Below are 14365 nucleotides of genomic sequence, written 5' to 3'. Positions count from 1 at the left end.
GAGAGAAAGAGAATCCTGAGGATTACTGGCTAGCTACTATAGTGGAGCAGGTGAGCTCAAGATTCAGTGAGAGACCCTGTCTCAAAAAATAAGGTGGAAGCTGGCCGCGGTGGCACACGCCTTTAATCCCAGCTCTCAGAGGCAGAGGTAGGAGGATCGCTGAGAGCTCAAGGCCACCCTGATACTACACAGTTAATTCCAGATCAGCCCGGGCTAGAGCCAAACCCTACCTTGAAAAGCCTACACACACACACACACACACACACACACACACACACACACAGACACAGACACACACACACACACATAGTGGAGAGGGATAGAGGAGGACATCCAATATCCAACTCTGGCCTCCACATGCACACACATGTACTAAACACAAACAAGAAACACATTATGTGTTTATTACGGCAGTCCTAGCAAACAAATACATCTTGGCTATGCTGGGCAAACAGTGTTACTTCTCAATAAGTTTACTTTACCTTTTTTTGCAAAAATTACATCTTTAATATACTCTAGTGACAGAAGAGTATAGTTCTCTAACACAGTAGTTCTCTATTGAGATTTGGAAGTGTCTGAAACATTTTTTTTAAGGTAGCCCCAGATGACTTTGAATTCACTATGTACTCTCAGGGTGGCCTTGAACTCACAGCAATCAATCCTTCTACCTCTGCCTCTGGAGTGCTGGGATTAATTTGAAACAGAATATTTGCATAGGAAGAGACTATCAACATATCTAGATAGCCTCCTTGGGGAGGCAGAGGTAAGAGGATCTCTGAGTTGAGGCCACCCTGAGACTACATAGTGAATTCCAGGTCAACCTGGCTAGAGTAAGACCCTGCCTTGAAAAACAAAACAAAAGCAAAACATTTCTTGCTGTCACAGGTGGGAAGGAGTCAATGATGCTGGCATCTAAGTGGGTAGAGGCCAGAGATATTGGTAAACATCCTTCAGTGCACAGTGAAACTCCCCCAACAATGGATTACCTAGGCCTAAATGTTAATAGAGCTGAAGTACTTCTCAGAGAGCAACTGAAAGGGAAGCCAAAGTAAATATTTCACAATTTACATAGTTTTTGAATGAATCTCACTGTATAGCCCAAGCTGCTTTCACCTCCTGGGTGCTGGGATTATAAGCATGTACCACTATACTAACTGCAATTTACACAAGGGTTTTAAATTTTGCTGCAAGTCCAAATGATTATGAAATTGAACTTTGGAATTAATCAAGACCTAGATTAAATTGGGCTCTTCACCATTTTATTACTCTGTGATCTTGGGCAAGTAACATTTTTAAAAAGCCTCAGTTTTCTCATCTGTGAATAAGATGTAGGAGTAGTGCTTACCACTTTGGATTATTGCGGAAACTGATAAAATACATTAAAATACATTAGCTGATAAAATACATTAGGAATTATGCCTAGTACATAAGTCATCAGACTGCAAGTGTTCAGAAGTTCAAATACTTAAAAATCAAGTCTCTTGCTTGGCTTGGTGGTGCACACCTTTAATCCCAGCACTCAGGAAGGAGAGGTAAGAGGATTGATGTGAGTTCAAGGCTATCCTGGGACTACAGAGTGAGTTCCAGGTCAGCCTGAGTTAGAGTGAGAAGCTACCTCAAAAAACCAACCAAACAACAAAAAGTCTCTTAAAATACCTGATATAAAACCTCAAAGGAGAATATAAACATCAGGCTTTATTTTTTTACTTTAGCATCTGACTGATCACCAGAATCATTAGGAAGGATTGAGCCATATGCACCTGGGGGAAATGTATAGGCCAAGACAACAGCCAGGAAAAAGGCCCTGAATGGAAGTATGCTTAGAATGGTCAAGGAGTAGTAGCAAGGTCAGGGGACCAAGCCAGGGTAAGTTTGTGGGAGAGAACAATCAAGAGTAGAGAGGTAAGAACCTAAGATTACTTGTAATCCTTAGTAAGTTTAAACCTGATCATCTTGGTTTGTGTTAATATACTATAGCAAGCAAAAAGAAACAGATCATGCATGAGACTACTGCAATTGTCCAAGCAAAAGAAAATAGTGGCTCAGAATAGGATATAGTTTCTTTTGGGGGATGATAACAGTGTGTTGACATTAGATTATAATGGCTATAGAACTCTGTAAATCCAGCAAAAGAATTCAATTGCACAATTTAGAAAGGTAAACTTCATGAAACATGATTATATTTCATAAAAGTATTTTAAAAAGAAATGACAACTGGGTGTGGGGGCACGCCAGGAATCCTACCACTTTGGAGGCAGAAGTGTTAGGACTGTCATAAGTTCAAGGCCAGCCTGGTGTACATGGGAGATTCCAGGCCAGCCAAGGTTATATAGAGAAACTCTGCCTCAAAAAAAAAAAAAAATCAAAATGCAAATCTCCCAAACCAGGCTGAAGAAATGGCTTAGCAGCTAAAGTACTTGTTGGCAAAGCCAAAGGACCCAGTACACACACATAAAGCCAGATACACAAGATGGCACATGTATCTGGGATTTGGTTGCAGTGGGTGGAGGCCCTAGTGCACACATAACCACTCCCCTCTTAAATAAATAAAATACTTTAAAAAGATCTCCCAAGCCAAAATGAGTAGAACAACAACAAAAAAAAAAAAAAAAAAAAAAAAAAAAAAGAAAAGAAAAGAAACAGGGAGGCCAGACCTGGGCACATGGCACAGGCTTGTAATCAGCAACTCTGAGGTTGAGGCAAGACCATTACAAGTTCATGTCCTGCCTGCTTGGCCTACAGAGAATTCAAGACCAGCTCGGGAAACTTAATGAGACATCTAAAAGTCTTAAGTAAAATAAAAGGGGTTTTGGATATAGCCCAATGGTAGAGGGTTTGTTTAGCATGTGGGAAGCCTTAGGTTCAGTTGCTACTACAAAGAGAACTCCTTTCTTTTGAAATTTCCTTTCCTTGGATCTGGCCAAGGCAAAAGAATAGACAATACTGAGGAATGAATGGAGATTGGTACCAGTTTGCATAATTTGTATATTTTTATACAACACATAGTATACATAGAACTGTACATAGAGAATTAACCAAACAAATCCCAAATGGAGTTTCTTCAGTGGGTGCAGCATAGAGGCAAAGATGTAAGGAAGATCAGAATGCTTCTGAGAGAGCAGCTCAGATGATAAACTATGAGGCATTGGGATTCAGTTTGGGTAGCAAAGAAAATGCAAAACACAATAGAATAAAAGAGAAAGGGGCATTTTTGGAACCAAGCTGGTTATTTTGGACTTCTCAAAATAAATAAATAAATAAATAAATAAAAAGAATGTTTCATTTGTGCCTGGCCTTTGAGTCCTCAATCATCCTGGAAACTGGATAAGATGTTTGACTTATGTGAATCTGATTTGGCGAATCTGTTAAGAAGATGCACAGCAAAAATATTTTGTACCTATTAAGTCAAGAATTTTCCCATTTTAAGTTCTAGCAATACAACTTCAGAAACACACTTGGATAGAAAATTTGGTTTTACAAAGGTTTAATCACCACATAATCAAAGTAATCTCATGAAAGGAACACAAACAAGCTTATTTAGAACTTTATTATATAAATTTTCATTTTTTAAAGATTATAAAATCTGTTCTATGACAGGAATACAAGCAGTATTGTTCCAGGATTATTCATGGGTACATCTGAAAGAGCTTAGATTACATATTAATAGTATGATTTGCAAACTTCCCAGATTAGACTCTTAAGTAAAACAATTTAAGTACTCAGTGATATCTGATCCTTTACAAGCATTTCATAATTATGGCGGCAGTGCCAAGCATCTGATGTAATTTAACCATCAGTAAAAGGTACAATACACAGAACTTGTGATATGGTACCTTGGGCTTCTGGCATGCCTTACAAGAGAGAAACTAGTATAAAGTATGACCATATATAATAGTAGAAAAATATTTGATTTAAAAAAAAAAACTGCTTAAGTAGATACTCACCCCATTCCCAGCCATGGCCAAAAAATTCAAAATAATTACATCCTTTAGATTTATACCTTCCTTTTTGTTTTGGGCAAGAGTTAAAATAAACTAATACATGTATATGACTTTAAGAGTTACAAACTCATCACGCATATTAAGGATGCTAATGACTAGTAATACCTTGAAGCATTTTTTGATTATAAAAACAAAGCATTAGATGGTCAACTACACTTATAGAAATACAACCCAAAATCTTTACCCTTATGCTCTTGCTTTGTATTTAAAAGTTCTATTTTTAAATACTCATTTGAAAAACTCAGTATACAGTTCATCCAGTACTATAGTAATAATAGGAGTAAAGGTGTTTACTTAGATATTGAGCTAACCTACTTAGACAGGACTATTATTCTCTCCTCATATGTATTTCCATATACTGTAGCCAAATGGTATGTGATTTAAAGACCTTTTCTTGAGGTTTGCACATCTGGACTTAAAACTCTATTAATCTCTATTCAAAATGTCATATACTTTACTGGTTGTTCTGAGAGAAGTTATGGACATTTCAACAGCTTATCATGCAGCTCAAGGTTATATGGCAAAATAATGAGGAAAGTGTCTTAAGAGGTAGGTCAGTAGGCTCTCATCTCAACCCTTGGTATGGCCTGTTATGAACAGTTCAAAGATGGGAATCAAAGTGGTAAATGTAAGACCTAAAATAATACCAGGCTTAAGGAAATTGAGTTGACTTAATTATTAGCATCCTTTGGAGAATGGTCACATTGGAACCAGCTACAAGTCACTTGCACACAGATACAGCAGTGTCAAAAAAATATAGAACACACTGTAGATACAAATTCTTCTTGGCCATCTGTATTTAGGTATTACCAATGTGTAGATTCTTCAGTGGAAAAAGTGGTTAAGTGTGGCTCTGTAGAATACCACAGTCTCAAGAACATGAATTCATTCCTTCATTAATTTGTCTCCACCAATAGTCACTTGGGGGAGATCAGCAAAATGTAAGCAACCTGGGGTTGAAAAGAGGACTATTTTCATTAATTGAAATAAATATATTGGGTTAAGTCAACTTATCTGTTAACTAAATAAGGCCCAGAGTACACATCCAGTTTAGTTTATAGTTTGACCTTTCAAAGGAACATATGTAGGACTAGACTGGAATCTCCTGGCATAAGCACCATCACAACTGTCAAACCATTGAATTTGTGAATCACAGAAAATAGACCTTTTCTGACTCTACATTCCAGAGATATATCTTAGGACCTTCGTAAGTCTCAGATGCTCAAAACCACCATAAGATCAAATTTCCTTTGTAATACAGTAAAGCAAGCTGAAATATAGGCCATTATAAAGGCTAGGTTGAAATGTGTATTGCTGGCCTCCATGTTGCTTAAACATGTACTATGTCCACCAAATCTTGAATACTTTGTATGTGAATGCTCATCCCAGGCTTGGTCTAAGCAAGTAATTTTCCTATCAAAGACATTCTGTCTTTTCTTGGAAGTTTGCACCTGTCCTTGGTTCAAATCCAATCTTTCTTGACCTGAGGTTACAGGGCATAGCTATAGGGATACCTCCACTTCCCTTGATTTCCCATGACCCCACTAGAAGCCACTTCTTTTTAAAAATTTTTATATTTTTATTTACTTGTTTGAGAGAGGGAGGGGGAGGGAGGGAGAATGGGTGCTCCAGGGCTTCCAGCCACTGCAAACGCATGCTGCCCCCTTGTGCATCTGGCTTACGTGGGTCCTGGGGAATCGAACCGAGGTCCTTTGGCTTTGTAGGCAAATACCTTAATCACTAAGCCATCTCTCCAGCCCCCTAGAAGCCACTTATTAAGAACAGAAGGCAAGTGGTTAACTCAGAACTGCCCTTTGGAGTGCACTATGCATGAAAGGTGGAAACTACTACATATACATCACACTCTCCCTCCAGAAACTCACTATGAACTCTTTTCACATGCTAGCTTCATGGTATCTCAACTTTGGGCCTCACCAAAATTATAACGTTTGTAGACTTTTGGGGTTGCTTTTGAAGAATAGATACATATCAAATTTGTTTAAGTCAAGGATCTAATGTACTTAGAATATCCTCTATTCTATCCTTCTATTAGAATCAGAAGCTAAAATGATTCATAAAAAGCAAAAATAAAAAGAAAAACTTACCTTAATTTAATATCATCACTTGAAAGGGAAGATATAAAATACATGGTATTAAAATTCATACTTTGCAATATGTGCCTAGCAAGGTTAAATGTAACTGCATTGTTTTGGATATTACTTTTTACTATAAATCAAGAGATGTTTGTAAAATAGTCCTGATAGTTGAGTTCCTTCTTTCACAGTGAAATGTCTTTAAGACTGGACTATCAAGTCCTGGAATAAGCCTTGGAAATTGGCAGCAGTGAGTGAAGGGCAGAAGACTTCAGGGACCACAATGCCATGACTATAGAGACCTGGAAGAATTGGACTTGGAGAAATTAGTGGAAAGGCTAACTCAACGCAGTATACACATTACATTTTAGGCACATTGTTGGCCAAGCTTGCCCAAAGGCAATGAGAAAACCAAAATAACAGAGGAAATCTTTTATGCTTATAAACTACTTTTTTAGTAAAAAGACTTCAATTTTGTGAACATATAATTTGTTTTTCTCAGATAAAATTGGTAATTTGACTAGATAACTAGGAGGCAATTATCCTTGAAGGAAATAAACTTGGCATCATATAATAGTAGAGTACTTGCCTAAGAATTATATGGTTTTTGAGTTCAGTTACTGGTCAGGTGTCACAATATGAAGGAAAGGCAGCATAGTGTTATGAGGAAAAGGTAAGTAAGTGGGGGAGAAGGACCCTAGTCTTTGTTTTATATCTGAGATTCTTTACATGCAATATGGGAAACTTTAGTAAGATAATTTATAATGACTTATATGTTTATTTCTAGATCTAAAAGACTATGATGGTCAAAACAGCTAAGCAATTATGGGGTAGCATCAGTGTCAAAAATCTGAAAATAAGACTATTTTCTGCTCCAAGTTACATTAAGATTGAGAAAGTGAAAATAATTTGGAATGATCAGGATTTAAAACACTGGACAGAGGAGAAAAACAAAGGTTTTCTTTTAATGGAAAACAGCTTTTAATAGCATCCATATACTCAACAATTTCAAAAGACTTTATCTAGATCTTTTAATAATTTTTGTTGTTTTCAAGGTAGGCTCTCACTCTAGCCCAAGCTGGCCTTGAACTCACAGCAATACTTCTACCTCTGCCTCCAGAGTGCTGGGATTAAAGGTGTTTAGCACCACACCTGGCTGTCTAGATATTTTGATAGCCTTTTCCTATGCATTTTTCATTTACAAGATAAACGTAATTTGATTCATATGCAATAATCATTTTGTGTTTCTTGGGGAAAAGAAATGCTAGAGAGTCTATCTCTTTAATAACTTAAAGGAGAAACGCAGTCGGACAAGTGGCTCCTATGCCATTTTGAAAAAAAAAAAAAAACAACACTCTTTTGGCTTGGTACTATTGGAGGAAGATTTCTGATGTAAATAGCTTAGTACATGACTTATGAAGATCTATTTGGGTACTTGATGAAGTAGTCACTTTTTCTTTGCTCATGTTTTTTTGCATTACATGTTGATGTTTGTTAGGTAGCATGGTAAAAATACAGCTAACAATGATCAATGCACAAGTTTCCTTTGTCAAATGACATTGTGGAAACTAGTAAGTTGACATAAATACTGAATACTACAATCTAAGAAAATCCAGGGGCCAGTAAGAAAACTGATCATTTCTGAAGTCAAAGAAAACGTATCAGCAGAGATTCAGAAAACACTCAATGATGGACATTCATTTAGCCTACCTTAGCTATGAATTTAGGTTAGAACAGATATTGTTTTATTTCCTAGAATAAAGTTTAAATCCAGTTTCAAATCCATGTGGCCTTTATTACATTCAAATTAGTGTTTAATATAGAATATCTATTTGAGCATGAGATACTCAGTAAGGCTTCAATTATTAGTTACTAAAATTTCCCTTGTCAATTTATTTCTATGACTCTTCTAAAGGCCTTTGGTGTATATTGGCAAAATCTCAAATGACCTGCCAAATACTAAGTATGGGTACTATGTAAGGTTAAAAGTGCATTAAGGAAACAAGAACCCCAAGGAACTGCAAAGTATATGGACTAACTTCATAGGTGTATTCTTGATTTCATGCCTCACATGACAACTTTCTCTACCATTGACAACACTCTAGTTAGTCTGGCAGAGCACCTGACTTTAAGAAACAAATGAACAAACCAGTGAAATAGACAGGGGAAAGATATGTACATTTTGCAAGTATTACATTCAACAGCTGTTCAATCAGTCTGGCCACTTTTAGGGGGTTCCCAACAATACTGTTAATCCAGGTGAATTATTTAACCAGATTTAATAGTCAATTGATTAATAATAGATTCCAAGTTAAACAAGGCATGTATACATTAAAGAAAGCAGTACAGAAATGTACTGTATATGAACTGTTTACAAAAACATACAAAATGTTGGATGGCACAAGTGATACAGTGCTAATATAAACGGATTGTTTAAGCTAAGTGCTTAACATAAACTGTCCATCCCTATAACTAACAAAGAATATTTAAGAGCCATGAAATATTTCCTATAAAAATAATGCTATATGGTGTAGAGTACTTTATTCAGTGTATTTTAGGTGGCACTCATATGTTCATTATTTTTCTTGTTGATTCATGAATATATCTTCATCATGTTTACTTTTCATTTCATCCAAAAGCTCCAGGAAAATCTAACTTGCTAAACAATCAATTAAAGCAAAAAGAGAGGAAAGCAGGAGCAGCAGCAGGAGCAGCAGCATTATGGGTACCAGCTGGGACAGTGTGCTTGCAGGTCTCTCTCAGGTATGTGCTACTTGTCGCCAGAACTTGTGCTATCAGCTTACATCATGGTACCACATATCTCACTGAGGTTACTTCACAGGGCTGTTGAGGTGATTTTTTTAATACCTCTCCGCTGAGCAAGGGTAGAGCGGCCTACTGGTTCCAAAACTGGTGACTGATTACGGTTTAAAGCAGAGTAAGTAGCTGCCATGGCACCCTGAAACAAGGAAAGAAAGGTAGCAACGAAAATGACATGTACACAACTATGAAATGAAGGTTTTTAAAAGAATTTTCATATGCAAATGTACATAGATTTTATTAGTACCATAATAAAAGTAACCACACTGGTCCATTCTTCAGATTTAACTAAAATTGAGGACAATGTGGGAGGTTAATATTATATATAAGGGAGTATAGGGATGGGCTTAAGTGTAGCAGTTCTCATTTTTCTCAGAGCTATTTAACTTGTCTTCCTGATCCCTTAGTATGAGAGGCTGCAACACATGCTATTTCTGTTAGGTGATCCATAGGTTCACTTGTCTTTATTAATAGAGAACCCTTATTTATATAGATTGACAGATATACAAAAGTTGTCCTAAAAGTAATTCCATCACTATATTTTGGCATGCCTTGAGTTTTCTTTTCTTAGGCACCCATGTAAGGGAATCTCATACTTGAATTGAACGCAGGCTGAAAAGAAACGTTGCTGGGGGCATAGATAGGGATTATTGGAGCCTTGGCGAGTGCTATCTATCCTGGAAGATGTACAGGAAGCAGTGACTGAATTGCAGGGATGCTTGCCTTTACTAGATGTGGTGCATCCTGTCTGTTTAGTTGGTATTGTGGTAGTTGGTCCCAGTGGACAATCCAAGGATGTCTGAGCACAAGAGCAGCAGTCAGTCTCTGATGAGGATCTACATGAAGCATCTTTGACACTAAGTCCTGTCAGAAGAAGAAGAAAAAACACAACTTCTATCTTTTTTTTTTCTTTCAATTGTATAGTTCTTGGCACTGGTAAACATCTGTCTTTTGCTTTTTTGACATCCCCCCCCCCCCCTGGTTAACAGCCCCTTTATGCTCAAAGCAGTATGATAAAACTTTGGGGGAAAATACTCCAATCTATTTCTTCTCCCCGAGTAACAGTAATTTTGATACAATGCCAAGGGCCAATTTACCAATTGTATCTTTAAGTATTCTGACTGTTTCCCAGTTCAGGTTTTTTGATGTTTCTACGTTTTTGGATGTTTTTCAAATTTAGAGAACTCTGGCCCCATGAAACTTTAGTTAAGTGAGGGAGACACAAAGAATCAATTATAAAGCAAGTAATTTATTTGATGGGATGGACAAGTCCAAAACAAATCTAGAAGAGTATAAAAAGAGACACATGTCTTGAACTTGGTGGTGATTTAGAAGTGACCTATTTTCTTTGTTTTTAATAGAATTTTGCGATGTAGTCCTGGATGGCCTGGTACTCTCTATATAACAGGATAACCTTGAACTTCTGGCAATCATTTTGCCTCAGCCTTCCACGTGCTGGGATTATAGATGTGAGGTAATACTCCCAGGTAGAAAAAAAATATTAACAAAATCAGGTGGTTGGCTAGCTATTGGACACTGGAAAGATGTTGCATAAAACATCCCCAACCCCTGCTTCTTGACATTTGCAGCTTCTTTTAGTTCTCATGAATAGGATCACAGGAATACACTACTGAGTAGAATTGGAAATAAAATGAGCCAAACATGGTGGGATGTATCTATAGTCCCAGTTATTTGGGAGGTTGATGTAAGAGGATCCCTTGAGTCTAGGAGCTTGGGCAAGACAGTGACACTTGGATGTATAAATGAGACTCAACAGTCTCAAAAATAAATAAAATAAATAAAATAAATAGAAATAAAAGAGGAGAAACAAAACATTTTAAAAAGCTCCTTTCCTATAAAATTCTGAACGTGGGCCACAATGTCAAAAATAACTAAAACACTACAACACTTCCAGAGATACAAAATTCAACTATAATTTTAATCAAATCAGAGTGCTTGTTTTTTGGCAAAGTCACTTTAAACTTCTCTTTCTTCTACTGCTAACCCTTCAATAGCTACTCCTCTGTCTTTCCTTTCTTGCTGGGCTGGGCTGGGCTGGGCTAGGCTGGGGGTAACATTCAGGGCTTCAAACATGTTAAGCAAGAACTCAGTTACTGAGCTACACCTCCAGTCTCTCAACTTTCTTTTCTTTTCTTTTCTTTTTTTTCTTTTTTTTTTTTTTGGTTTTTCGAGGTAGGGTCTCACTCTGGTCCAGGCTGACCTGGAATTAACTCTGTAGTCTCAGGGTGGCCTTGAACTCATGGCGATCCTCCTACCTCTGCCTCCCGAGTACTGGGATTAAAGGCATGTGCCACCACGCCTGGCTACACACAATTTTTTTGATAAGATTTATTTGTAATTACATCAATTCAAGATTCCATTCCTGTTGGGTGTGGTGGCACATGCCTATAATCCTAGCACTTGGGAAACAGAGGTAAGAGGACTATTGAGAGTTTGAGGCCACCCTGAGACTACACAGTGATTTCCAGGTCAGTCTGAGCTAGACTGAGACCCTACCAAAAAAAAAAAAAAAAAGATTCCATTCCTAACTAAACAAAAAAAATCAGTGGGCATTTTTATCAATAGTTCTTTAATAATCTCTTATTTTTCTTCTCAACATTGAAGTGAAAAAACTTAGATTTTTCAAAAGGGTTTCTATAAATAAAGTAAAAAGAGAGAAGAGTTGGAAAGCAAGTCAGTATCATTGCAGGATCTAAGCTGTGTAGGGAGAAGGGCTTTTGAAATGATTTCCAACAGAGGCTATAATACTATACCACTATTTAGTATGAAAATGATGAGACACCTTTATTCATACTAAGAGTCATAACTACAACACTGTGCAATTGAACTTTGGATTAAGAGTTTAAAGTGTTCGCATGTACCTAGTGTATAACTATAGACAAGTTCACATAACTCTCAAATCCTTGCTCTTCTTTGAGTTGAGGCTACTACCATTTTAGGGTTGTGATAAGGATTAAATGAGATCATGTAGGAAAAGTGCAATGTGGCTCACATAATACACATACAAATCACTATCACTTATCGTGCTCATCAGTACACAAAGCTCTAGATGAATATAGAAAATAATGCCAAACCAATTTCCTCTGGGAAAGAAAACAAATGGTCAACTTTTGATTTCAAGATATTTGGTAATATCACTTCAACATAAGCAAAACTTTCTAACTCATAGTATTTCTTCTCACCATGGATTATGACAAATTTTCTCAAAAGCTTATAAACAGAACTCAGTGGTAGAATGTGTGCTTACTACATGTAAAGCCCTAGGGTCGATCCCTAGTTTCAAAAACAGAATTATTAAAAAAAACCAAGATAATATAAGACCAAACCAAATCAAACTTATAATAGGAAGCCACACTTACCTTTGCTGTATCTGAAACAGAATTCCAGTAACCACCACTGAGTGAGAATTTTCCACTACCTATTCGTGCCAGTATTTCCTCTGGTGTATCATCAGGACCATTGGCAAATGGAGTGTAACTAAGGTGTAATAAAATTAAAATGCAAATGAATAAAATTTCTCTTTCAACTGATAATCTTTACATTTAGCTACAGTTTCCAAAAGTATTCTGAGCTATTTGGAATTTATCAAAGTGAATGAAAATCAACACAACCTGCAGAAGGCCTGCATAATATTAGAACCATCAACATATTGTCATAAATCATGGGCATGGTGGCACATGCCTTTAATCCCAGCACTTGGGAGGCAGGGGAGGAGGACAGCTGTGAATCTCAGGCCATCCTGAGATTACATAGTGAATTCCAGGTCAGCTTGAGCTACAGTGATACCCTACTTTGAAAACAACAACAACAACAAAAAGTCATCAAATTAGAAGACAGACTAGTTGGAAAGAAGGAGTTCAGTATAAAGGGGGTGGAGACAAAAGAAAGTAATGGGAAGGGAATATGATGAAAATACATTATGTATATGTATGAAAATCATCAATAAAATGTTTAAAAAGCAGCAGGACATGGTGGTGCATGCCTTTAACCCCAGCACTTAGGAGGCAGAGGAGGATCACCATGAGTTTGAGACTACACAGTGAATTCCAGGTCAGCCTGGGCTAGAGTGAAACGTACCTCAAAAAACAAAACAAAAAAAAAGTGTTTGAAAAATAAAAAAAATAAAGTTCCATAGGCCAAATCATAAGTTATATTAGACAATATATTTTAAGTTATGACTGTTATAAAATATATTATAACAATGTATTTTCATATGAGAACAAAAAAGTATTGACAATTTTAAACCTTAAGACACTAATATTATAGCTATAAATATGATATTATTACTGGACTGTATATATTAGATGGCATTGGAAAACATGAAAGATATAACATGAGGATTTTAAAAACCTGCATAATTTAAGCAAAATATTGGTGAGTACAGGCTAAATACTCACCCAGTGAGCATTGTATAAAGGAGGACACCAAGACTCCAAATATCACAAGCAGCATCGTAGCCTTGTCGTTTTAAAACCTAGGAAAAGTAAAAGATCAGCATTACCACACTATTGTTTTTCATAGTTTTTTTTGGCTAGGCTGTGAACAGAATTTTTTCCCGAATCAATACATATAAGAAAACTTTTGACAGGACATAATTAACATGATAGTGTATTATTAATCCAATATTAGAACATTCTATTACTAATTCTAATAACATATTGTGCATGCATATATGTATGCATACATATATATTTAACTTTGAGGGTCTAAGGAGAAGCTCAGTTGGTAAAGTGCCTATCTCCCAAATACCCAAATATGAGGACTGGAGTTAGATTTCCCAGAACCCATGTAAAACCAGGCATGGTAGCTCATACTTATAATCCCAGTGCTGGGGAGATGGAGAAAGGAGGATCTCTGAGGCTAACTGGCCAATCTAGCTTAATTGGCAAGCTCCAGGACAATGTGAGACCCTGTCTCCAAAACAGAAAAAGGTGGACAGTGTGGTGGTTTGATTCAGGTGTCCCCCATAAACTTAGGTGTTGTGAATGCTAGGCTCTAAGATAGTGGAGATTTGGGAATTAAGGTCTCCTGGAGGCAGTGTATTGTTGGTTTATGGGTGTTACAGCATTTCCCCTTGCCAGTGTTTGGCACTCTCCTGTTGCTACTGTCCACCTGATGTTGGGGAGGAGGTGATGTCCACCCTCTACCCATACTGTCTTTCACCCTGCCATCATGAAGCTTCCCCTTGAGTCTATAGGCCAAAAAAACCATTTTCCTCACAAGGTGCTTGTGGTCAGGTGTTTTTCTGTAGCAATGTGAACCTGACTACAACAGTCAGTATTCCTCAGGAAGGATACCTGAGGTTGTCCTTTGGCATGAATGTACATACATATCCACAGAATCTGCACACATATGAACATGTACACATGCATAAAAATTAACTTTAGTATTTGAATATCTGTTGTGTATTATAGATACTGAGAGGGATAC

At 37.0% G+C, this 14365-nt stretch overlaps 1 protein-coding gene across 6 annotated transcripts in view; it reads right to left on the bottom strand.

Moving 5' to 3' along the window:
- Nucleotides 1-3528: 3528 nt before the first annotated feature.
- Nucleotides 3529-14365, bottom strand: part of Rps6ka3 (ribosomal protein S6 kinase A3) — a 125363-nt gene continuing 114526 nt past the window's right edge. For all 6 annotated transcript variants that reach the window (XM_045140078.1, XM_004670650.2, XM_045140076.1 and 3 more), the window contains 4 exons: nucleotides 13333-13409; nucleotides 12295-12412; nucleotides 9638-9778; nucleotides 3529-9053 (listed from right to left, as the gene is read on the bottom strand). In XM_045140078.1, the coding sequence (XP_044996013.1) occupies nucleotides 8931-9053; nucleotides 9638-9778; nucleotides 12295-12412; nucleotides 13333-13409 (459 nt within the window). In that variant the 3' untranslated portion in view covers nucleotides 3529-8930. The remainder of the gene's footprint in view (nucleotides 9054-9637; nucleotides 9779-12294; nucleotides 12413-13332; nucleotides 13410-14365) is intronic.

Source organism: Jaculus jaculus, chromosome X (genome assembly GCF_020740685.1).
Source record: "Jaculus jaculus isolate mJacJac1 chromosome X, mJacJac1.mat.Y.cur, whole genome shotgun sequence".
Taxonomy (NCBI): Eukaryota; Metazoa; Chordata; class Mammalia; order Rodentia; family Dipodidae; genus Jaculus; species Jaculus jaculus.
This window is presented reverse-complemented; position numbering and strand designations above follow the sequence as displayed.